At 35.1% G+C, this 27,358-nt stretch overlaps 2 protein-coding genes across 7 annotated transcripts; one reads left to right on the top strand and one right to left on the bottom strand.

The window, feature by feature from the left end:
• The first annotated feature begins 5 nt into the window (after positions 1-5).
• On the top strand, positions 6-4,629 carry LOC123710747 (carbonyl reductase [NADPH] 3-like). 5 transcript variants are annotated; one of them, XM_045662896.1, is made up of 3 exons: positions 6-308; positions 606-1,242; positions 2,759-4,629. In XM_045662896.1, the coding sequence occupies exons 2-3, from the start codon at positions 612-614 to the stop codon at positions 2,965-2,967; spliced, it is 840 nt and encodes a 279-aa protein (XP_045518852.1). In that variant the 5' UTR covers positions 6-308; positions 606-611; the 3' UTR covers positions 2,968-4,629. The 5 variants fall into 5 exon arrangements, with proteins under 5 accessions (XP_045518852.1, XP_045518854.1, XP_045518850.1 ...); XM_045662898.1 differs by having other exon boundaries at positions 6-447; XM_045662894.1 differs by having other exon boundaries at positions 6-451.
• On the bottom strand, positions 3,766-25,970 carry LOC123710746. Of its 2 annotated transcripts, none has more exons than XM_045662892.1 (18): positions 25,728-25,970; positions 24,116-24,197; positions 23,698-23,772; positions 21,704-21,817; positions 20,548-20,697; positions 19,703-19,798; positions 19,171-19,360; positions 18,781-18,903; positions 18,392-18,433; positions 17,492-17,561; positions 8,218-8,378; positions 7,301-7,975; positions 6,753-7,222; positions 6,381-6,541; positions 6,138-6,284; positions 5,273-5,364; positions 4,795-4,955; positions 3,766-3,900 (listed from the first exon to the last, which is right to left on the bottom strand). In XM_045662892.1, exons 2-18 carry the CDS (start codon positions 24,146-24,148, stop codon positions 3,766-3,768), a joined length of 2,895 nt encoding a protein of 964 aa, XP_045518848.1. In that variant the 5' UTR covers positions 24,149-24,197; positions 25,728-25,970. The 2 variants fall into 2 exon arrangements, with proteins under 2 accessions (XP_045518848.1, XP_045518849.1); XM_045662893.1 differs by having other exon boundaries at positions 19,712-19,798.
• Between the last annotated feature and the right edge of the window lie 1,388 nt (positions 25,971-27,358).

Here is a 27,358-nt window from a genome sequence, read left to right as displayed (position 1 = left end):
AATAAAATTAAAATAAATCCGTCAATGTCAATGACGAAATATCAACTATTGACGACAGCCGACAGGTGACATATGCGTTGTATATAGAGGAAACCGTTTAACTAGTATAACTAATTAACTATAGTAGCCTGTAAGACGGTGAGCTATCTTTGCGTGTAAGACTAAGCTCTTTATTTGCAAAATCCATTTAGCAAACAGTTTTTGTGATTAAAATGATCCTAAGCAATATTGATAGATACTGAATTGAATATTATTTCTTAGTATAATTTCTTAATGTACATATAATTTATTTATTTTCATTTAGATAGGTACGTATGAATCGAATGATAAGGAATACTTCAAATATAGTGTGAAATTTAAACGTCAAAGTACTTAAAACATAACACGTCGAATCTTAAACCGGAATTTTCGAAGGCTAAAAAATTATTATCTTTATACGGTGTCACGGCAAGTATGTGGGTTCAAATATTGTATTAAAAATATCTGGCCGAAATTACATCACAGAGATACAACTGTAGTATATGTATAGTAATTTTGATAGTAAGCGCATGTTTTCCTATAGAATCTTACTATTCCGTTCTATACTAATAATAATATTATTTTAGATTATTATGACCGAGGTTGCTGTAGTGACGGGTTCTAACAAGGGACTCGGATTCGCAATAGTTAAAAAGCTTTGTGAGAAGTTCCATGGAATTGTATACTTGACATCGAGAGATTCAAAACGGGGTTTTGAGGCGTGTAAAAAATTAAAAGAAATAAATTTATCACCTCAATTTTATGAACTTGATATTACTGATGAAAAAAGTATAACAAAATTTATTACATATATTAAAAACAAGCATGGTAAAATCGATATTTTAATTAACAATGCTGGAGTATTATTCCTTAAAGATGCCCCAGAACCGAAGCTGTTTCAAGCTGAACAGACGCTTCTAGTGAACTTTTATTCTTTGGTAAATTTTACTGAAGCCATGTTACCGTTAATAAAAGACAACGGAACTATTTTGAATATATCCAGTTCTTCTGGACACTTGTCAAGGATACCGTCAAGTTTTATTAGGCAACAAATAAGTGCTCCAGACTTAACTTTACAAAACCTACAAGATTTAATGCAAGAATATATTGAATGTATAAAAACCAACACCGAGAAGGAAGTATGGGGTTCTTCTCCGTATGTAGTTTCAAAAGTAGCTGTTAACGCATACACCTTTATGTTAAACAAAGCATTAAAATCGAAAGGTAAGTATTATTTTTTGCGAAGTGACAAAGCAACAAAATGCAATAATTTATTATTTTCCCTATTTCGCTTAAGAAGCATTTTTGGTTGATTCCAAGTGAAATCTTTTTAAACGGGGTTTACATCGTTTAGAAAACTATTGAGGACATTTTGTTATTACTTCTATTTTACAAGAAAAAATATTTTTAAGGCCTATAGATTTTTTACAAACAAGTTTTTATTTAATTTATTATTCCACTATTGCTGACTTCTATAATTTATCCCCCGACGTATATATGTCGCAGTAAAGTAGTTAAATCAGAGAGTTAATTGAATCTCTAGACAGTTAATTAAAAATCGATATTCAATCAAGTTGCTTAAGTTCCGTCAGACAAGTGAGTGAACGAAACGTTTAACGAGTTTCCTAAACGTTCCTAGGCAACAAGACTAACCTAACCTAACCATTTACAATAAAGCAAAACACGGAATTTCCAAGCTCTCAATTCTTCACAATCACAGCAAAATAACAATAACAAATGAAATAATCTTGGCGGAGTCTTGTTTTACATTGTTAATCAACACGCTGGCTTTCGGTCAGACAGATAGTTAAAAGACTTGATTGAATATCGACATTTAATTAACTGTCTAGAGATTCAAGTAACTGTCTGATTATTGACTTTACATATATACCATCCGCTTACCGAGATTTTCCCGATATAGACATTTTTTTTCTAAAGTGCCATTGCAAAACTTAACGCTTTAGCGGCTTCAAAGTCTCGAAAAGCAGTTTTTTTTGTTTCATTATTTTTTGGCGTAATACTTTAGATGTTACAATTGTTTTTTTTTGTCACTAAATATTTAGTTTGAAGCCTCTTTATACTTGTATCATTAAATAATATTATAATGCATTAAAAACATAAAGCATATAAGGTGCTGAAAACCCAATTAGGTAGCTTATTTTAAAAACTGTAGCGAGCCAGTTCGCCAGTTAGAGAAGAGCAGTTGAACGAGCCAAAGGGTCACGCCATTCGAGACGTCATAGATCATACAATGCATGTGTCGCAGTAAAGTAGTTATTTAATATCGATATTTAATTAACTGTCTAGAGATTCAATTAACTCTCTGATTTAACTACTTTACTGCGACACATGCACCGTAAGTGACCCGCCTGCTTTCCAGCGCTCGACTCAAGATTGGTGGATCGGCTCACACATATGTACATACGCACGCAAGGCCAAGGTCAAATGGCCTACCTTCTCATTAGCATTCTCATTACCAATGTAATTGTTAGTTTAGTTAACATCTTGGACATTATAACAATTATTTTTTTATTGTAATAATTATAAACGGTGTTCGGTCTGCTTACAATCGTACGTTTCACTTGTCTTCTGTTAGTTATTCAGCAATTTAAATTAGTTATAGAACAATCAAACTGTTATACATAGATCTATTCACTACCGAATTTTTTCGTTAAAAAACGATAACTAGCATATTTCACTTGCTTCCAGATTGACGTTTAAGAGGTAACTTACTTTTCAGGTATTCGGGTAAACTGCGTACATCCTGGATACGTCATCTCTGACATGACGCACGGGGCAGGCTCCGTGACTCCTGAAGAGGGCGCCGTGGTGCCTATAAAACTGGCTTTGAACCCAGAAAATGGTGGTCTGTATGTCTGGCATGATGGGACTGTAGTCCCATGGGACGGACCAGATCCACGAGGATATATTGATAACATTCATTGTTAACATACAATTTTTTAGGAAACATATTTTATATTATTGACTAAATATTCTTGAAGGTATTTTTATTTATAAACTTTGTTATACCTATTATCATAAATATATAGTATTTTTTATTTTCCCTTTTCCGCATATTACGATTTCTCGCTTAAGACCAGATTTTGATTGCATCCTTGTAAAATCGTCTTAAACGGGTTATACAACGTTTAGAAATTGTTTCAGGACATTTTGTTATTATGTGTATTAGGATTAGAATTTTTTCTGTTATGGCAATAGTTTTGACTTTATCCCAGTTTCAAGTAAAAGGTTGGGAGACGCGAGAAAAAATTATTAGGACTTTCGTTCCCCAAATTACGTAGAATATAATGAATGTTCAATTCTAATAGAAAGCCTTTCAGTTGACATTAGTGTTTATAATGACATGTGGTTTTCACTCGCCTTAGATGAAGATTTTTCAAGGAATATATTTGGATCAGGTATTAAAAGATCGACTGAATAATCCTTTAATTTAATATTTTTTCATGCATAATGGCTCAATAAGGTACAAATTCAACCTATTCGCATCTCGTTTATAGAAAAAATAATTTCAAATAACGTACCTAGCGATATATATTAAAATATACATACTCAGTCGAAGAGACGGCGAAAACAAGAAATATGATAAGTGACCGCAACAAATAAAACAAATTGATTAATTAATTTTAAATTCCTTTGTTATCATATTTCTCTTTAAAATATTTCCTTATACAAAGATTTATCGAACATATCACCAAAGAGGGGCTATAAGAAATCGTCGATTGCACTTTACTTGGCGTCGATGCACTCGGCCGGGTGCTGCGAGGGCTTGGGAGGGGCGAAGCCCGGGGGCATTGGGATGCCGTTGTAAGCGCCCCACGCCGTCTTGGGCGCTCCAGACCACTGTTGCATCATGGCTGGGACCTGCATTCCACCATCATCTCTTATTATACCATATTACAATTTGTTTAATATTAGAGCAAAAAGCTAAAATATCGTTAGAAATTATAGGTTATCTAATTAATAAATAAACTTCCATCTATCGTATCAAATGGTAATAATTACCGACCACTTTTTCTTGTATTAGATGGTTATAAATACCGTGAATTTTTAATTATATTACATGGTAATAATCACCGACCACTAATTCTTGTACCAAATGGTAATAAATATTAAAAAAGGGCAGACCCCTTTTTCTTATATGAAATGCTTATAATTACCAAGCACATTTTCTCGTAGAAAATGGTTATTATTACCTACTACTTTTTCTTGTATTAAATGGTCATAATTACGGACCATTTTTCCTTGTATTAAATGGTAATAATAATTGAAAATGTTTCTTTGTATTAAATGGTAATAATTACTGACCATGTTTAATTGTATTAAATGTTAATATTTACTGACCATGTTTCTTTGTATTAAATGGTAATAATTAGCGACCATTTTTTCTTGTATTAAATGGTAATAAATACCGACCCCTTTTTCTGATCTGAAATGCTAATCAAATTGCCAAGCACATTTTCTCGTAAAAATGGTCATTATTACCGACCACTTTTGTATTAAATGGTAATAATTACTGAACATGTTTCTTTGAATTAAATGGTAATAATTACTGACCATGTTTACTTGTATTAAATGTTAATACTTACTGACCATGTTTCTTTGTATTAAATGGTAATAATTAGCGACCATTTTTTCTTGTATTAAATGGTAATAAATACCGACTCCTTTTTCTGGTATGAAATGCTAATCAAATTACAAAGCACATTTTCTTGTAAATTGGTAATTATTACCCTAAATTAAATGTTGACATATTACCTGTATCTTATTAATGCCATTAGGTTGTACGGTGAGATGATTGAACCGTGCGAAAATTTCTGTCTGATCGGGAGCCTGACTTTTACCAAAGTTGACGGAAGTTGACACTATTGCGGGGTCCATTTGGGTCCAGTCTGAGTATACTGCGCTGTTGTTGAACCCTGTAGCATTTAAACCTACGTTGTTAAAGAGCCGTAGAGGGTATTTTAGTTAAAAAGTATTTGGGATGTTAAGAATATACCAGTAACCTTACAAAACGAACGACCGTAGCAATTTTTTTAATTGAATTTAAAACGATATTTTTTTGAATAAGTTTATTCAGATTTAAATTATTCAATTTTTTAATATATATTGTATAGATAATAAAAAGCATTTGAGCTGTCATGGCATTGTGCTGTGAACGACGGACGTCAAGGTTATACGCGGGTGAAATGTCGTTATCTGTCTAAACTAAGATGAAATCAATTTAAAATCTTACCTTGTTGTTGCGAGGGGTGTCTTCCATAGACGTTGACGTGACTGAAACCAGGGGGCGGCATGCGTGTGCGACGAACTAGATCCATGTTGTCACTGTACAGAAATTAATATAAACTAATACATTTATACCTAACAGTTATTGTGTAGTAATAAAAATATATATAACACCACTACACGACCAATAGACCAACTCTTTAAATGTTGAAAAAAAAAACCATATTCAGAGCTTAGCTAAATTAAAAGTTGTTGCCGGGTATTTTTTTTTTATTCCTGGAAGACATCGCTTGTAGAAGCGATAAGACCGCACGTTGTCTGATAACTTATGGAATCTGCTTTTTATATATTTATGTTTTTGTATAAGGTAACGAAGTATGAATATATAAATAAAAATACAAATTTTACGCCAGTCACGTGACAAACTGGTCATAGTTAATAGAACTGGAGATGACGTATGCCAGTAAATAATATCTTACTGGCAAACGGGCAAACGAGCCTACGGGCCTACCCTACTGCCCAAAAGGGGTAGTCATCGCAGGCTATGAACATCCATTTTTAGTGGGTGCGTTGCCGGCCTTTGATGGAGGAGTACACTCTAACTCTGAATAGTTGGAGGTTGTATCTTACAGGGAAGACCCCACCGGGGTTTCCACAGTTAGCTAGTTCGCAAAAGAAAGTGCCTTGTGAAGCAGACTGTGGAAGACCAGCCATCAAAGTGATGTTGATGGAATTTTGAATTAATACGGAGGTTTAACTGGGGGTGCGCCATAGAACCCCATCTTGCCTAGATAAGCGTTTTAGCGGATTCTTCAAAATTGTGTACGTATATATATATAATTACAATTTGTGTAGGTTCTATAGCCCATTACCCGCTAGATATATTATTCAGCATCATTTCTGACTCCATCATCTCTGCTAAAGCTTTCTGTGTCTCTTTGAAGGGGTCGAAGTCCAGATCGTCATCACCATCACCTGCCGCGCGACCTGAGTTCTCGCTGCCACGGAAGTTGTTCATTCTGAAATCACAAAATTTCATTGGTTAAGAAAGTATTTAACTAATAAAAATACAGATAATTAGAAGTCAAATGTATTAATTTCATAAAAGAACCCACCTTTGCTTGTGTTCCATCTCCAGCCGTTCAGCACTGAGCATGTTGTGCGGGTATCTGGGCCTCTCGAGGTGTGCTCCAGGCCTTGTTACCCTCATCTGCTGCGCCTTGTTGAAGTCCGTGAAGAACTTCTCCATGTTGTCTGCTTGGTATCTGCCCTCGCTCTGAAATTTTTATCATCATCTTTAGATTCTCCTTAGTAATAAAGTAGAGGATGATTTTGCTTTTTTGAAATGGATAAACTATAATTTGAAGAATTATATTTAAAAGGAAACAATTGAAAATCAGCTATAAGCCAAAAACCTATTCCGTTGTCAAAATTTTTGGACAATTAGAATTAATAGATATACTATACTAAAGTTCAATATAACTTACAACACTTTGTGGTGAATCAAATCCGTTGACAAGTCCGCTCGGCATGTGTTGGTTCATTTGTAACTGTTGATTGTGAAGCATAAATCCACCCATGTGACTACCCATAGAGTTTGCCATTAGATTTGATCCTAATGAGTTAGCTCCCAATGAATTTCCTAATGTGTTTGACGCCATAGAATTTGCTCCTAATGAATTTACCCCCATTGAGTTGAGTTGACTTGCCCCCATTGGATTTCCACCTAATGTGTTTGTCCCTAAAGGATTTCCGCCTAATGTGTTTGCCCCCATTGCGTTTACCATATTTGAGTTAATTGAGTTTACCCCCATAGCGTTTCCTAACGTTGACATATTATTTCCTAAGTTCATTGATATAGAGTTAACTGGATTGCCAAGTGCGTTTGATTGTAAAGAATTTTCTACTCTCATTCCAAATGGTGGAAGCATATTTGGGTTTTGATGATAATTAGCACCTGGAATTAAAAACAAGGCCATATATCACATTCTGATTCATATGACATTAAACAACAATTCAGAATAACCTCACTCACCTAATAATTCACTAGCCGACTCCAATCCTATACTAGAAGTGGGCATAAAATGTTTAGGGTCCATAACACTGTGTTGCCTAGACAATAATTCATTCTGTCTCAACAGCATACTACAGTTCCTTTCTCTCATCAACAATTCCTTTTCCATAAGACCTTGGCTAATTTGACTATGTCTATCGCTAGTGAGGTACATATCCCTGTCTATCAACCCGTATCCATTGATGGGGCTCTTGATTGGCATTCCATTATCGACGAGGCCGGCCAGCATTTCTCTATGCCTTTGCATCATGAGTACTTCACTATTCGCATCGTTCAACAAACTGTGAGTGTCATCTTCGAGCAAGCTGTGGTCACTGTTATCCAATAAGTCGTGGTTCTCTAAAAGACTGTGTCGGTCCGATTCCAATTCATCTAGTTCATTTGTTAAATATTGTGTCTCGTTCTCGAATACTGAAGTGTGTATCTCTTGCTCTGTCTTATCTATCGAACTTTGTTCGCTTGTTTCACTAATACTATTATTTTGTTTTGATTTATCTGATTTGCTCTTCTTAGTCTGGCCGTTTGTATTGCTGTCTTTATTCCTATTGCCCTTTTCTGTATTTTCTTTGTTATTTTTGATCTGGGTATATATCGTTGGACTGGAACATTCTGAGGTGCCGTTTTCTTGTGATTTATCTGCAACAAGAAATTGTACATACTCTTTACAAATAATATGCTTTTGTTTATTTATCAATTTTATAAATTGAAACCTGCATTCGTTTCTATGGTTCTGACCATAGAAAATGTTTTGTAAAGGTATTGGAATCTGGAACGGCAAGGTAACTGTTCTCTATCAATATTTTCTTTTGTTAATTTATTATACTTATTAATTGCATGTTTTATTTGTATTGATACTTAATACAATAGATAGTACTGACTTGTCTGATGTGGTCCGGGGCTGGATTGTTTACGGGCGGGGCTGTCAGTTGGTGGAGAGGATCCCAGGCTAGGCCACGCCTCCTTTCCATTCACTGACCCGTTGCTACCCGAACTACTACTGCTGCTACCACTATTACTACCGTTAGAATCCTTTTTCGATCTAGAAAAAAAGTTAAGGTAATAATGATACCCTTTATGTGTGGATGCTAAATGCGATTGTACGGTTCCTGGGTCAACGGGATGCTTCAAATAATAGAGATTTATTGATTTACTCTATATTTACCACTCGCGTGTTACAATAGAATATGAGCGAAATAATGACGTGCTAATTGCTATATACCGAATGAATACAATTTAACAGTCAAAGAGAGTGCCTACGTCTGGCTATGCTCTCGGGGTGTAACTCCGACGATTTGGGAAATCGTCACGCTTATAAGTGATCGAAATGTACATCCATGGCACGTACAAACATAGGAATTTGTCAAGCTTGTAAACGAGCAAGAATGTACGAACCTTGGCACGTACATAGGGATCATCACGCTTATAATTCTAAGATAGCCTGAGTGAGCAAAATGTACAGCTTTGGCTCGTACATACTCCCCCAGGCAAAAAGTGCAAGATGAATATGTAGTGCTTTACAAGATGAATCCATTACGTGCTTAATAGTCTCTAGGAGGTATTTAAAGTCTCTAAACTTATGCTAACACTTCCTACACCAATCCACGGCACTATCACTAACACTAAGACCTATCGGAGTCCGGTCCCGGGTGGGTTCTGTAGAGCCCATTGCGAGACTGGCTGCCACTGCTGCTGCCAATGCCGCTATCGACGTCTCCTGCTGCCCATCAATTGTTTTCTGTATTGGAATTGTTGCTTGGCCAGATGGTATCTGCTGGACAGGTGCTACCGTACCTGCTCGACGAAACCTCCGCAACAATAGAATCGCTCCTACCACGACGAAGATGCCCAAAATAGAGTATAAGGCAATATACTGATGTACGTCGTGAAATGTCACACTACTAATTATGGGAGCCTCCTTTCGCATATCTTCCAGATCCGTGCCTATTTTATCAAGACTATTAATTGTGTAGTTGTTTTTTGAATTTTCAATAACATCCGAGGATAAGGACACATTTATCATATTATTAATTGAATCCATATAAGGCGAATAAACCATTGGTCCAGTCTTGAGCACATTCTGATACTCGTTATGAGCATAAATGACACCTTTCTTGTTGCGTAACATGCAACCATGACCTATGCTTATTAATCCAGTCGTATTTAATTGTTCTGCAGAAATTTGATCGCCACACATAATATGTAATGGACACCGATCACAACAAAAGTATAAATATGTATTCTTTTTATTCAGGTCAATCCACTCGTTATCGCATGGCATTTTCTCAAACTGACATTGCTTTTTCATTCCTGTCTTACATAAGCTATCTTCTGGTTTCATATTATAAAACAGTTTAGGTAGGTTACAATAATAAATATCGGAATAATAATCACAACTTGATAGCAATTCATTTTCTGACATCTGTATGTATGAATTTTTTTCTTTGTTTATTGCGACGAGATCTGAAATAGGGACAATTTTGACCATCGTAAGTGCGTCACTCTTATAAGGAACAGAAATCACATTATAGATTTCAAAACCATCTCGGCTGACAAGCGGAACCGAGATTTCCAATATTAATTGCTCATAAAGCATCCTTGCCTTAACTCTTAAAAATTTATATATATTGCCAAATTGTTTTTGACTATTATTAATTGGCAAAGAAAGATCTGTTGAAATATGATTGGATATTATATTTAATTCCCTGCGTAATTGTTCCGACGAAATAAGGTGAAAATTAAATCGACCATGGTAAATATCGGTGATGGTGTCAATCAGATACTCCTGCATATTCCTTAAATTAGCAAGTACGTTTGTTGCTGAAATGCTGTCAAGAGTAAACTGAGTAATGCGCTCTAGTCTATTGATTTCAGTGACTTGAGTAGTAATTGCCTTCTTAACTTCATTTGCGTGTCGATTTATTAATTTTCGTAAATTATAATTTTCTTCCTCTGACCGCTTCATGAGATTGTACTCTGCTTCCAGAACTGATGTCTGATTTTTCCACAGGTTTGCCAAATGCTGCTCATTCTCTTTAACTAAAGAGATATCCTTTTGATATTGTTCAGCGAATGATTCGTCCAATACTCCGAATAAGGAGTGTGCCGCGTATCCGACACCGTTGATAAGGCCGCGCCGACGCCGCTTCGAGCGCGTGCCCGGGTGCTGCGTAAGCAACACCTGATCGTAGTATTTGAGTTCCTCGAAGCTATGACGTAATTGATTCATAGTAATTTCGCAATGTGTTTTTTCATCGAGGGCAGAACACATGCCTTGTAAAGTTTTATAATATTGTTCGAATGCCTTTTCACCTTCCCAATAGGGTTTCATCTCATAGTAGACAACGATTCTCCATTTTTCCTGAATTAATTGCATATTACTTATTTTGTCTAAGTATAACCCCTTATTATTGTTGAATGTACTTATATTATAATTTTCCGGATGCGTAGCTGATACGTATGTTAAAAAAAATATAAACGAAAGCATTATCGCTAAAACGTTACCGAGACTCTTTCGTAGTATGGGCCGTGGTTTTGCAGATATGTTTGATTCGTTTTCGGCTGCTTCTTTACTGCTGTTCTGCACTGGCAAGGGACTTAATTTGACAATTGGCCGTTTGATTACTCCGTTCTTTGTCTTTAGCGAAACTACTCTGACGATATTATCAGTGCCTGGATGTAATTCTACAACTCTGCCCATAGCCCATTTTCCGGGAGGAATATTCGCGTCGTGAATAGCGACCAAGTCTTGTAATTTTAAGTTTTCTCGTGGTTTTTGCCATTTACTTCGAGATGTCAATGTAGGCAAGTATTCCGATTGCCACCTCTTCCATATGTCTTGGAAAGTTTTCTCCACTAAGTACCATCTCGTTCTTAAGTCATTTTCGGTGGGCAATAATGAAAGTGTAGGGCCCCCAGTTAAGAAATGAGCTGGTGTTAGAAAATTAATATCCTCCGGATCTTCTTTGTATGAGCCTTTAAGCTTTTAACAGCTGCTTCCCATAATCCGCCAGCAGAGGGCCATGCAGGTGCATTGAAATGCCAGTTTATTTCCATATCCGTAATTGTGGTGGCAAATTGTTCTTCTGCGAATACTCGTTTTAATTCGTCATACCCGGAGTCAAGTACACGATTGGCACCAATAAAATTTGTGCCATTATCACTATAAATATGTTCCGGAGTCCCTCTTCGGGCCGCCATTCTTTTCAATGCTGCTAGAAAGGCCGAGGTGGTTAAATCAGATACTACTTCTAAATGCACTGCCTTTGTAGCCATGCATATAAATACGGCTATGTAACCTTTTGTGCACTTGATTCCTCGTCCTTTGCTACTTTTTATTAGGATATATCCCGTGAAGTCAACTCCAGTATGCTTAAAGGGTCGCGCCGGATTACACCGAGCTTCGGGCAAGTCGCCCATTATTTGATATTGCATCCGAGGGTTGTTTTTAACACATGTTACACATAATCTCAATTGCCTCTTTACTGCTCTATTACCGCCCACAATCCAGTACTTCTGTCTGATAAGTGATAATGTTAGGCGAGGGCCGCCATGAAAGGTAAGCTTATGCGCTTGGTCTATTATTAAGTCAGTCAGCCTACCAGCATGTGAAATTATAATGGGATGTTGCATGTCTTTACTAATGAAGGCATTTCGCAACCTTCCCCCCACACGAAGAAGGCCATCCTGTCCAAGATATGGATTCAATGCAATTAGTGTACTTTTATTAATGCTCTCCTTTCTTCTCAACTTTTCTATCTCATAGAAGAAGTCGTCTTCTTGTACGTTGCGAATTATCTTCCGTTTCGCTTCCTTGACTTCAGCTAATGTAAGGTATCGTTCCCTTTTATCCTTATTTCTTGGTAAAAGCCGTAATATCCAAGCAACTATCCTGATTGCCCGTGAGAAACTACTGCAGTTTTGTATTATTCCCTTTACTGTGTTATCTGTACCTTGTACTATATTAACTAAATATTGATTTTTTTCTTCTTCCTTCGTAAAATATGACTGAGTTTCCTTGTCATTCCTATATAAAGGAAGCCATGATGGACCATTCCACCATAAAGAGTGCATTTCAAGTTGTTTGACGGAAATACCACGACTGGCGCAGTCTGCGGGGTTTTCCTCTGATTTAACATAGCGCCACGTGTTTGACGGCATATCTTGAACAATTTGCTTGACTCTGTTGCTTACAAATGGCTTCCATTTCTCAGGCTGTCCCTGTATCCACCCCAAGGTTACCATGGAATCCGTCCAACCGTAACATTTAATTTTATTATACCCTAAACATGCTTTAACTTTATTAAACAGCTTTGTTAATAAAACCGCTCCACATAATTCACCTCTCGGAATAGAGATTTTTCCTTTAACGGGTACCAATTTTGTTTTGGCTGCCACCAATGAAACCTTGTTGTTTATTCGACAGTAAATAACTGCGGCATATGCTTTATTTGATGCATCACAAAATCCATGTAGCTCTAATGTGCTGTCCGGACTAGTTTGCAACCACCTCGGGATCCTTATTTTAGAAATACTTAGTTCTATTTCTTCTTTAAATTGCTTCCATTTTTTCAAAATAGAAGTAGGGATTTGATCATCCCACTTAATGTTTTGCTTCCATACTTCTTGAAAAATTATTTTCATAGCTGTAATTGCAGGAGCTAACCAACCCAGTGGGTCAAACAGCTTCGATATATCTGATAGAAGCGCTCTTTTGGTCGTCTTATTCGAGAAATCAAATGACGATTGAAACATAAAGCAGTCTTCTTTCGGGTTCCAGTATACCCCTAATGTTTTTGAAATAAGATCTCCTTTAAACGTAAATATTTGCTGGTTTTGATCTCGGTTAATTTTTTCCGAAATCTCTTTCAGTATTCTTGGTTCATTGGAAGCCCATTTTCTTAAAGTAAAACCCCCTGACTGCAACAAATCCTGTAACTCCGTTACCATGCTGCATCCTTCTTCTATAGAATGGGCCCCATATATTAAGTCATCTGTATAAAATGCCTGCTCTGTGATTTCCGCTGCCCGTGGAAACCGAGGTCTTTCATCCATAGCTAGCTGTTTTAAAGTCATCATGGCTAAAAAGGGCGCCGCTTTTGTGCCATACGTTACGGTTGTCAATTCATATTCCTGTAACGGTCGACCTTGTGAATTTCGCCAAATAATTCTTTGCATTTTCCGATCGCACTCAAAAATGTCAATATTTCTAAACATTTTCTCCACGTCTGCGGTGTATACATATCGGAATCTTCTCCACTTTAATATAAGGGATTGTAAGTCTTGTTGTAGGTTGGGACCTGTATACATTACGTCGTTTAAACTAAGTCCCGTTGATGTCTTTGCTGATCCATTGAATACAACACGCAGCTTTGTAGTTTCCGAATGTTCCCGGGTAACACAATGATGAGGTAAGTAATACCCAATCTCCGGACCCTTGTTTTCTATGAAAGACATATGCCCTAAGTCTTTATACTCATTTATAAAATCCTTATATTGCCTTGCAGTTTTTGGCTGTTTCGCTAATTTCCGTTCCAGGCTGTGAAATTGTGCTACCGCCATTGGTTTGGACAGACCTAAACTTTCCTTAAAATTATCTTTTAGCGGAAGTCGAACCTTGTACTTTCCATTTGCTTGGCGCAGTGTTGTTTTCTTATACAACTCAAGACAATATTGGTCTTCAGAGGACACGACGGATGGGGACTCTTCAATGTCTTCTATTTCCCAAAATTTCTGTAAATCTTCAGTGTTATTTAGTATTATGTTGCATTGATATGACTTAAGTTTTCCACATAAGATCCATCCAAATCGTGTCTGTTGTGCTATTGGTTGTGAAAGATTTTCCCCTCTTAATATTCCACTCATCATAATTTGGGCGTAGACATCGGCCCCAAATAATATGTCTACTTGACTACTTCTGTTAAATTCGGGATCTGCCAATTCGATGTCTTTGATATATGGCCATGACGGCATATTAAAGGAGTTATTTGGCAATTTGTGTACTAAATTATTCATGATAAAAACTCTTGTTTTTAGTGTATAGTTAGTATGGATAGAAGTACAGGTCAATGTAACCTGACCCTTGATTCGTTGTGTGTTTTCCCCCACTCCTGAGATAACACCATTGCAGCCTTCCCTCTTTAGTTTCAACAACTGTGCTGCCTTTTCGCTAATTATTGATATTTGAGACCCCTGGTCAATAAGTGCGCGCATGAGGTAAGGCTTTCCATTAACCCCTAACACTTTAATTTTTGCGGTAGCTAAGAGGACTTCTGAAAAATCCTTAGATGCCGTATGTACCCTTTTTGAATGCTCCCTCGTATAATTACTATTTTGATATTGAAGCCTGTTTGTAGACGGGCGATTAGGTGAATTCGAACTATTTAATGCATTATGTAACCTTGTATTATGCTTCTGATAACAAACTCTGCATCTGATTTGTGAAACACAATCCTTGACATCGTGGTCACATAAACAATTAGTACATATCTGTAATGCTAAAACTGTATCAAGCCTTTCTCTATGATTCATAGCTATAAAAGATTTACAATTAAACGTGACATGATTAGCTGTTTTGCATATTTTACAGTACGTGTTTTTAACAATATTGTCATGGCCTCGATTACTCACTTGCGATGACACGAATTTATTGTTGATCGGCTTATTATTAGACCGATATTGATGTTTTGTAACAAGACTCTGCTGAGGTTTGTTGCTTGTTGTTTCCAAGGCAGTAAATGTTTTTTCCAGGAAATCAATTAAATCTTTAAGCACTGGTAACTCTTTTGGATGCTTTAGTGATGCAATATATGCTTGATAGGTGTCGTAATCTAGTTTTTGAGACAGAATATGAACTATAATGGTATCCCAATGCTCTACACAAATCCCCAAATTTTTGAGCCCATTCAAGCATTCCAAAGTGACATCGTGAAGTCTTTTAATTTGCCCCAGGTTGTCCTTTTCAATCTTTGGAAGCTGCATAAAACTATTTAGATACGATGTTAAAATATGTTTTTTGTTGTCATATCTATTTGTGATAATTTTCCAACATGCGTCATAATTCTCGTTGCTAACTTGCAATTGATTTATAAGCCTCTCTGGTTCCTCTCTTAATTTTGATTTTAAATATTGCATTTTTTCTGCGTTAGAGAGGGTTGAATTTTTGTGGATAACTTGTTCAAATAAGTCCCGGAATGATACCCATTTTTCAAAACTGCCGTTAAATATAGGTATTTCTATACGGGGAGTTAATTTTTCATTTGGAGTGATAGAGTGCAATTTGTTATTTATCTCCTTCCTTTTGCGCCTATATATGGCTCCCTGTTCGTAATATTTTTCTTGATATTCGGGGAAAGTTCCCGCGAGCTCGGCGTCTATTTCTATGTGATTATTATAAATCGCGTCCCAACGCGACCTCATTTCCTCTAATTCTGCCACGAGTTCCCATTTTTCCGTAATGGAGTCTATATCACATTCAATTGAACGGTGATCGGAGGACCTAAAAAATGCCTCCTGCTTGCAGAGCAGATCCTTAATCCTTTGGGAATACCCCTTCTGCTTGATAGTATTAATACCAAACCCTTGTTGTTGCTGGGCCGATTCTTGTCTTTCAGACGTTCCTTGCTCCTCGAACTCGCTAACGCTAGTGCTGGCCTTAGGCTTTTCCATTCTTAGTAAAATGTCCTGGTAGGCCTGACTCAATGTTTCCTTTATTGAGTGGTATGATCCCTGGCTTTGTTCATATTCCATTTCCTGAAAGTACTTATGATCCTGGCTATATTCTATAAGCATACGGTCATGGTTGCATTGAAATTTGTTCCATAATTCCTCCAAATGCAACAGTCGACTTTGAAAGTAGTCGGGATTTCTTTTTCTATCTGCTCCGTCCTTTTTGTAGTTATTTGTTAATTTCTGAATATCCCCCCATACTCTTAGTTGGTCTTGGTATAATTTATCCATAATGATTTATTGTATCCAATAAGATGCCCCAGTCAACAATAAATGTTGTTTAAAAGTGCTGTATAACGTGCCCCTATTCGAAAGGGATTGCAGTTATTATGCTATAAATCTAATATTTATCAAATTTTATGCGCTCAAACAATTGGAAAGGACTTACTGTACCGACCGCTGTCGCTTGCCTCTCTATGTTGCGCTTGACGTCCGTCGCCTTGTTCTCGGTTGAAAGGACGCCGATATATATTGATCCGTCTGGATTCTTGAAAAAGTTGGGAGAGGGCTTACTGCAGTTTACCTCTCTCCGTTGAAGATTGACGTCCGTCGCCTTGTTCTAGGTTGAAAGGACGCCGATATATTTGGACTAGTCTGGATCCTTGAAAACGTTGCTCTCCTCTTTTCTATTGATGCGGATGATGGTATTTGATTTGCTTGATGACCCAACGAACCAGCAGTGGGATGTTTTTCCACGGCGCCGATCTTCAGGAAAACGGAGTAAAACGCGAACGCGATCAACTGAACGCGAAAGACCCGCTATTCCCGGATAGCTCGAAGGACCAAAATGTACGGTTCCTGGGTCAACGGGATGCTTCAAATAATAGAGATTTATTGATTTACTCTATATTTACCACTCGCGTGTTACAATAGAATATGAGCGAAATAATGACGTGCTAATTGCTATATACCGAATGAATACAATTTAACAGTCAAAGAGAGTGCCTACGTCTGGCTATGCTCTCGGGGTGTAACTCCGACGATTTGGGAAATCGTCACGCTTATAAGTGATCGAAATGTACATCCATGGCACGTACAAACATAGGAATTTGTCAAGCTTGTAAACGAGCAAGAATGTACGAACCTTGGCACGTACATAGGGATCATCACGCTTATAATTCTAAGATAGCCTGAGTGAGCAAAATGTACAGCTTTGGCTCGTACAGCGATAGAGGCATTATCTAACATGTACACACATTTTGGACACACAATTTTTTAGGTTTTTATTATAGCTACAATAAAATAGCGACAAAGGAGACACTGTATGATATAATTAGTAAATCTTGCAGACATACGAATATTTATATTATTATTTGGAAGCCAGTATACCGACTCATGTTTCGAACATTTTATAAAATAGAGGCCAACATTACCGTTTCGCAATTTTGAAGTCTAAGAATATAAACCATTTGTGAACTATCTACTCACTTAGATGTACTGACTGAATTAATTTGAGACGTTGTGACCTCTGTTGTCGGTATGAAGTTTGATTGATTACCTGAAAGAGGAAAACAAAATTATAAAAATAAACAACACCCTCAAAGATGCTTTTATACGTTATTTTCAAAGGTTTCCTTGATATCTATACAATTTGTCATAATTACAGTAGATTTCGCATATTAAGACGATGATGAACACTCTAATTTCGTACTTATATCCGGAAGTCGTTACAAGCAACGGTTTAGATAGACATGTGCATGTGTAAAGTTTATATTAATTTATATTGAAAACATTTCCACACATACACATAGATATTGAATGGTACATTAAAAAAATAACACAGAGAATCACTTTGAAACTGACCCATAAATTAAACTCGTACGTTAAATTACTGGTACGTATACGCTTACCTACCTACTTAGCTAGGTAATAAACAAAATGTAAATGTCTCCGAAATTGCTGACCATCCGTGTAATGTAAACAAAAAATAAGAAATGTTTGTGAAAGAAATAAATAAATCTTCGTCTCTGACGTAATATCTGTATAGGATTTCTAGGAATTTGTTAAATAATATTCATGAAAAACAGTCGCTATACCAAAACTCGGCGTGACATACAGAAGCGCTATATATACATGAATTGTGCGTGTGAAAGCATTTAAATTCAATTATTTAATTTATCGATTAACATCGTTATTAATGGTCGCTACAAAGGTCGCCAAGGTCGTAATAAATGAAATCCACTGTATATTATTTTGTCAATTCCACACTACAATAAGTATAGGTGATAAAACAGTAAAATTAGTTGTGTAAAACTTATTGAGCACATGCATAAATGACAAAAATTTTACAGCACATGCATAAATGACAAAAAGTTTAAGAACACTAACCATCTTTTGTACTGGCTTTGTCTGCATTCGTACTAGAATTACCTGTAAATAAAATAATTCAACCATTACAAACCCCGTTTGGGTTATATTTTCCAGCTCATATAATATGACCTATATTCATTTCAGGGCATAAGTAATACCCGCTGACAAACAAGTAATATTAGTGATATATATATATATATCTATAAGTTGGTGATGGATACAGGTGTGATGGATTCATCATTAGATTTTACTCGATGTTTTAAATGCTTTTGTAGCCACCGTGGTGAGAAAGCTGAAATCTGTCGACTTTACAGAACGGCATATTAATATAATCGACTAGGATTTGTAACATGTTTATTGAATACAGAAATGCAATTCGATAAAGTCTTGAAGGTGTTAGAACATACCTAGCTGTCTATCTTCAGGCCTGTCCCTGGTGGCGTTGAGCAGCTGCTGATGAAGCTTCCGCTCGTACACTTGGTGTAGGCCTGCGTGCATTTCCTCCTTCGTGAACGATGCCTTTGGATCACCTATTACCAATATGAAGTTTTATTTTGGTCCTTCGGAACGGAAAGTAAATTTTAACTTTCATCAAATGTGTATTTAAACGTTGAAAAATACATGAAATGTACAAAAATTAACAAGAACTTGGGACGCCGAATACATAATAAAATAAGTAAAATATAAGATATACACATTTCCAATGGAACTCATAGCAATATCAGCGTGAAACTTTGATAATTGACATTATAATATAAATATTGCATGATATTCAAATTATTATATATAGTTATTACCTAGCTCGTGCAGATACATGCAGTCCGGCTTGGGACACGGCTGGTTCTTCATGAAGTTGGCGCAGTACTTGGTGGTGCCGAGCGAGCCCTTGAGCACGCGCCCGTCCAGTGTCACGTTGTTGACGCCCTGGATCGCTCGCAACGCGTCGGCCGACAACACGTACGTCACGTACGCCGACGCCGACGGACTCTGCAATCGGCGCACTTCACAGCGATCCTTTTCCAACAGATCAACTTCACACCAATCCCATTCGTACTCAGTGATTGAAGTTTACGATTCCATTCATAGCTCACTTTATATTTCAATTAAAAGAGTTTTCTTTCAAACCGTTTAAGCTAAGGTACTTTAAAGCGATATCTTTTATGCAAATATGTTAAATTTATGTAAATATAGAGTTTTCACACGGCATCGCAATGACTTTTATATTAGAATATTCAAACACAACACACTTCACGATGATCCTTTTCATATAACAACACACACAGTCTTCGCTTCCATACGATCTTCTCGGAAAAGATTAAAAATGCATACAACATATACCTGTGACCCCGCATACGCTGGACTTTGATTTATAACTACTTTGTGAATTTTCCCATATTTGCCAAAGTACTCTTGCCGTTTGAGGATCTGGAACAATAAACGTTATTAACAATTCAATTACTTTTACATATACAGTGCTATGCAAATAAATGGTTCCCCACTTATTTATATAATTTTGTGGTTACGTAACTACAATAAAGAAACCTCAGCTTGTTTTCCAATATTATTATCAACATTTTTATGAGATATAATTAAATACAAAACGGTAAAGATTCCTCAATCGATAAATGACAATGATTTCTTTAATTAAAAAAACTTCTTAATAGAAATTTATTCCAATAACAATTTGATTTAAGTAATTAATTCTATGTAGTTAATTTTTTGTGACATTTCTGACAATGCTTAAGAATGTCACTTTATAGAAAAATAGGGCTAACAATATATGCTTTTGAGACAACACATTAAGATAAAAAATTCTCGTAACTTATAGTCATATAAATAATGTAATAAGTTTTCGTTTATATCCGCTAAAGAAAAAAAACCAGCGGCGATACAACGTTTTAGGTCTGAGCCTCACATTTTTCTGTTTCGTGATAATTTGCTTTATCTGATAAGCGAGAAGGTGATCAGCCTTCTGTGCCTAACACACGCCCTCGAGTTTTTGAATCTAAGGCATGCCGGTTTCCTCACGATGTTTTCCTTCACCGTACGAGCGACTTTATCACTCGAACTTGCGACCTCAGAGATGATAGTTGCACGCTGAATCTATTAGGCTCATATATATGTTAATAACTGTGTATCATATCTTGGTCTGAAAGTATTATAATCACAAGTACCTCGGGGTCCGCGAGCCGCACAGGTAAACCGACCACAAACACGAGATTGTTCTGCACGACCCGTACGTTGGCGAGTGCGCGCCGCGACTCCAGCGTCTTGTTCCGACGTTTTTGCTCGCGGGCCTTCTTCTCCGTCTTTATGGCAGCAACCTGCAATAACATTATTCATTACTTCAGTACGCACTTTTTCATTATCTTCTTCCTCGGTTGTCTCGGCGTGGGAACCCCCATAATTCATAAAAAATATATACATAATTTTACTTTAGTATCGTCATGATGTTAAACTCAATGATGTAACAACCAAAAAAGTTAGCTCTTAGTATTGCTTTGTTAAAATAGCTTTTACACATTAAGAAAAACACTTTTTGAACGGATTAAAGCTATGAATTATTATTAAAAACTTATAATTATTTACAAAATTCTAAATTTAAATTTATTCCGACGTTTCGCGTTCTTTTCAGCGTGCGTGGTCCGTGACCGTGACCATGCACGCTGAAATTATGTAAATAATTATAAGTTCTTAATAATAATACATAGCTTTAATCCGTTCAAAAAGTGTTTTTCTTAAGTTAGCTCTTGTTCACTTACATAAGCACAGGCGTGTCAGTTATATTTTTACAAATTGTAAGAAAAGCTACCCAGAGTTTTTAGAATAATAGTTGTGCCATCCGAGTCCCCCATATGGTGATAATTGATACAACACTTGGATTCTATTACCAGGTACTAAATACTGATTTATATATATTTGAAATACTTTGATTCGAAAAAAAATTGGAAAATTGTCGCAAGGAATAGGGCCGAGTGGAAGAATTTGGTGGAGGCTTTCACTCCGGCGGAGGTCGAGTACTAGGAAAAACATATCTGACATGAACTTAGTGTAACTATATGTACTCGAATAAAGGCTATTTTTAATCTTTTTTTTATATTGGAAATATTTAGTATTTTACGGACCCTCCGTGTAATAGAGATTTTTATAAAATTTCATAAGACAACATTGGAACACCTTGGGAAACATAAAAAAAATTGTAAACTCTTGTCAAAAAAAGTTTAGGGATGGCTAAATATTATACATACATACATATTCCTATATACAACTGAGATTTTTTTGCGTCGGTATTACAACCAAACATTTAAATATTAAATATACAATACTAACCTGCTCTTGGCTGAGTGGTGTGAAGTCTGCAGGATTCTCCGGATATGCTTTCCGACACGCCGGGCATAGACCATTTTCGCCCTCCCGGATTCGGTTCCAACAAAACCGGCATATCTAAAACGAACCAGTTTATAACCTTACAGGCTCAAATGTACTTATTGTATAAAAACTCTTTACCTCGGCATATCTGTATAGTGTTAAACAAGCCACTAGATAATTCTAGTTACTGGAGAAAATTAAATACGGCTTTAATTCATATTTAAAATATAGATTTTTATAGATGTAGATAGTAAAAATGCAAGAGTAGACAAATGCAGCGGATTTCAATGATTTGTTAAGTTACGTAATAATAAAATTATTTGTTAATTAAATTAAGGAGGAAAAAGAGTGCAACTGTTTAAGTCCTAAAAACGAAATCACGCACAATAATTATGTTTAAAGGAGATCAGTATTTTGCTTTTAAGAATCTCCGCAGTTATTGATCATACCGACTCGATTTTACTCAAATATAAAAATGGATGGGGATAAAATAGTTTTACTAAATAAAAAAACTAAGTATAAAATACTAATTATAATTAATTTAAAATCAAAGTTCATTGAAGCAATTAAGTTTATAAGTGATTGCTTATCAAAATCTTATTTCAAGACCAATTTGTCTGTTATCACATTTGTATGTACAACTTATATATCTGATTGATATTATACCCTAAATTAAACACTTACATAGATACAATACACAGCATGGCATTATTTTTAAGTATTTCTAAGTCCTAATACTCAAAATCACTGACATATTCTCCGATTTTTGTAAGATTAAAAAAAAACTATTGTAATACGGACTTACGAAACGATTACACAGTGATTTATATTTAACTTTGTCTCTGTTTGGGATATGAAAATTGAAATAAATATTGGAATGCAAAAAATATATCATTTTTGGTTAAGCACTTAAATTAGTAGCATTCTAACTCGTGTTATTAGTATAACTCGCATCATTGTAGACCTTATATTATTGTATTAGGTCAAATAATACTAAAGAGTTGACTTTGCACTCAAGATCAAAATTTATTTTATTATAAATTAAAAAAGATCTCCGCACTTATAGCTGTACAACTAAAGTAACTTAAGGATTATATCTCTTGTGAAGCTAACACAATAATTTAACAATGCTAGTGTATTGAAAATGCCGGTAATATTCAATAGTTATTGAAATTGAGTAACATTCCCATTATTCAAACAGATGACATCATGTAATAGCTAAAACATAGTGAGATTCACTGTATTTTGTGTGATTAGTTTATGGGTTATAAAAATATTAATTTACAGGTTTTGTCATATTTTTTACATTTAATAATATTTACTTTATAGTTTGACCTAATTATAAAAACAAGTCCTTTAAGTATACAAATATAATCAATGTTGACATAAATCTGACAATCAAAGAGCCGCTATAAAAACTTTGTAACACAAGATAAAAAAATTATACATTGCACTCGACATATTATCATAATAACTTTCCAATCATTTATTTGTATGTATTTTTACATATTGTTATCAATAGATTAATCGATTCTCATGCTCTCTTGTTGATAAATAATATATTTATATACAAAAGTCCTCATTAACGGTAAAGAATGTTTAATAAAGTATGAAAAAGGTACTAGTTTTTATTGCTACATAATACACAATAATCATGTACTATTTTCAGATGACCATTGCAATTACATATATCCTATTTTCCTTCACTGTACATGCATGGTAAGAAAAACATGAGTGGTACATAGCCAGGGATTGTTTGCACGGGCACTACATTAAGAAAACATGTTTAACCAAAGAACTGCTTACATAACATATTATGCCATATAAATTTCTATCTCAAATAATGCTTATTTTTATTATAGATTATTTCTTGAATCATCTTATAGTACTAAGGTATTCTTGATATCATTATTGTAACCCTTTGTCTGCCTAGAGATTATTTTAAAGTTTCTTACTTGGTATCCACATGTGCACGGGTAGAAGTGGAGATCGTCCACCTCCAAGGGTTCCATACACAGGGGACATTCCACCTGAAAAACATATTTTTATACTATGAAGACATGAGTAGAAAATAATATTATAGTTCTTTATAACTAGGTATAACTCAGAACTTAAAAACCATTTATAAGTATAATTAATGAACAGAAATAAAACATAATGCATATTAAAACCGCAATAATTCTAACTACATTTAGTTTAATAACTTATTTTAACTCATATAATGTGTTAGTTATTTTTTTTTAATCTGTTACTCTTGTCCTCTATGGAAATTAAATTAATTGGTTGTAACAAAAATGTTGGATACATTCTGAATTCATTATACTAATCTAGTAATAGAAAAGTCAGAGCTGGTCAAAGACATGAAAAATTCACCTGTTCTTCACCACTCTGATTCAGCACTGACATCCTCGCCCCAACAGGTTAATGTTCTGTACTTCACAGCAAATACAAACAACTGTAAAATAATTTTATTGTATCAATAATCTGATAGGATTTTTTAAAATCATTAAATCACCCAAAAACATAATATTTAAAATTATATCCAGAGTTTTAAAATCTTAAGCACCTCAAATATTCTGCTTAAAGAAAGCAGTTAATCATAAATATTTGTAAAACAGCTTTATGTATGCTATGAATGAATTATAATAATTATCTCTTATAGTTAGACAACACTACACTATTTCTATGCTACATTGTAAAGAGAAGATTTGTGAAAGAGTACTAAATAACAACAACATGAAATTTGATATACATTCGAAATGTAATAGTTGACTGTAAAGAATTATTTATTTAAAATAAAATAAGACAGTTACTATCTATAATATAAATAGTAGATAAATGCTTCAAGTAAGTTATAGGCTGGTTTAGTTGCTACAATGTTACAAGTCTTTAGTGTAGGATCCCATTCAAGAAACTTGTAATTAATAAAGGCTTCAGGATTACACTGAATTAAACCTAGTACTTATTAACTATTTACATATTACATAAATGGTATTACACAAACTGATGTAAACTATCTTTATAAGTGTATTTTTAGTGCTTTGTCTTTTAACTGACACATCATTAGTTCTTACAATCTAAGCTAATAAGTAAATTAAGTGTAATATACCTTACTAATAAAAAGTAAATAATAATCAACTACAGACATAGGAAGGAATAGTAACCAAAATCACAATTTAATATTAAATTTATATAATAGTAAATAAAATTATTTTAAATTTGCAAATTCCAATAACAGAAATAATTTTACAATAATATTTCATGTAAAATTGAATTATTTTGAAACATGATTTATTATATCCTTAAACAAAATTAATTACTGCCTAATAAGTTTATATGTTATGATTGCTATTATATTTAGATGATTAAATATTAATGTTGACTTCTTATAAATATTCATATTTTTAATCAGATGGTTTCCACTAAAGTTATTGTTATTATCTTAATCCACTTCACAACAAAGTAACAACAAAACAGGTTTCATAAAATACCTAAGGCACTGGTATTTTCACAATTTCTTAACAGTAATGTTTGTTTTATTTAAATTTTTTTAGATAAACTAAGCAAAGTATTTATATTTTTAAATAATAATTAGCTTCAATTATTATAAGATTACAACAATGACTCAACCTAGCTTGACAAGATCATAATTTGACGTTTTACAAAGGAAAAACAATACTAGCCCTTTTTTCTTTTCGACTCTGGAAAGTTTCCAAAATGTTCAATGTTTTGTAAAAACCTTCAATATGGATATAGGACGATATAGAACGTTACATAGTATCTAATACATACTACCGTGTAAAAGGTAAGTACGTCCGCCAGCTGCCATTCATAATATGTGGCATAAGTCAAACTTTCATTTCGTACTAGGGTGGACTAAAAATAATTAAAAACATTTAGATGAAAGCTAAAACACTACTGGTAATTACGGTTCTTCTACTTTCTACAACGATTCCATTTTAGGAGAAAATAAATCGATGTTTACCTTACGTCTCCTCTTATTGCAAATCTTTTTTCTGTTGTAGAATCAAGACTGCTAACCCTTCCGCTAATGTCGCAGATGAATCCTTTCGAATGGACCTATTATACGGTTCACGATTCAATTTAAAGAAAATAGCGAAGCTGAAATAAATATAACTGCCCCGAATATATTATTTTCTGCGAGTTACTATACATTTGTTTTATGAAATGGCCTAATCTTTTAGAAGATTCCGTTCTGTGATTCCATAGACAAGTACTATTCTTTTAATTTGGTTATAGAATGAGTAATTTTTCGCTTTCGTCAAACGTAATGAAATCATTATTTTTATTTTATACAAGAAATCATTTACGTTGTGATATATAAAAGTAAATGTTACGTTTTCACTAAATATTTATTTGCGGTGTTAATTATTTATTCCTATTACTTTAGTATGATTTTAATACTCTGTGGTACATGTTTGACAATCTACCAAGATGTCAGCTCTATAAACTATGGTTTGTGTGTTTCCAGATTCTGGTAGTTTTGCATAGTTTTAGGTAAATATTTGTCAATGAATTAATACAATAATTTAGATATTTTAAAAATGACACCGACTACAAATACTAACGTACTATATTAATTTTGAATTAGACTCAAACTGTTCTTAAATTTTTTACAGAGGGCAAATGGGCAGAAGGAGCACCTGATGTTAAGTGATACCGCCGCACATGGACACTCTCTGCAAGAATACCAGAGGGCTCGCGAGTGTGTTGTCGGACTTTTAAAAATTGGTATTTCGTATTCTGCCTCGACGTCCGATGATGAAACTTTACTGCAGGCAGGTATCTGAACGACTCTTCTGAACATTCTCCATAGTAAAGGCGGTAGGAGATGCAGAGTGACCCCACAACGCAACGCCAGAGGATCAAGTCACTAGGCGTGGGATTGGTTGTTGACGATTAGAACTGCTCTTCGTTGAATACAGTCAAGTGGAAGGAGCTGGTACTGGGTAGCTTCCGGCCTGAGGTGCGAACAGTACTTCATGTGGGGCAATTTGCGCTTTATACAGTTGCAAACGGTGGCCCGGAATGAAGTACCACCTTGCCTTCCTCAGCACACCAAGCTTTTTGGAGCCTAATTTAGCCTTTCCCTCCAAATGACGGACAAAAGAGGTGTAGCGACAAAAGGGATTTTTTATCGGAAACCCAGCAACTTGTTTAGGTTTAACAAATTTGATTAGGTTTAGTCTACCCAAGTCCGAGACTTCCTGCCCAGCCAGTAAACCTACTTGTAGTATAATATTTGGAAAAACTATATTAAATCAGTTCGGTTTTACCAAGGGTCGCTCGGTTGACAGCCGATGCCGGTGTTGAGTTATATAAATATATCGTTAAGGCTTGGGAGGAGTGGCATGACGCTTTAGGTGTTTTCTGAGACTTATCGAAAGCATTTGATTGCACTTAACACACACAAAAACAATCACTTATTACTTCACTTATACACACTTCACCCAGTACTTTATCACTTATATTCACTTTATTCGCATTTTATCGCTTCGGTGTTTCACTCTTGTTATCGCATTCAAAACTAAAGGCGACTAGTCGCGTTTCGGCTCGCTTATATATCCCTGGGAATAATTCTAAACAATATTCGAG

Source organism: Pieris brassicae, chromosome 6 (genome assembly GCF_905147105.1).
Source record: "Pieris brassicae chromosome 6, ilPieBrab1.1, whole genome shotgun sequence".
In the NCBI taxonomy this organism is placed as follows: Eukaryota; Metazoa; Arthropoda; class Insecta; order Lepidoptera; family Pieridae; genus Pieris; species Pieris brassicae.
The sequence above is the reverse complement of the archived record's forward strand: the minus strand, read 5'-3'. Positions and strand labels throughout refer to the sequence as shown.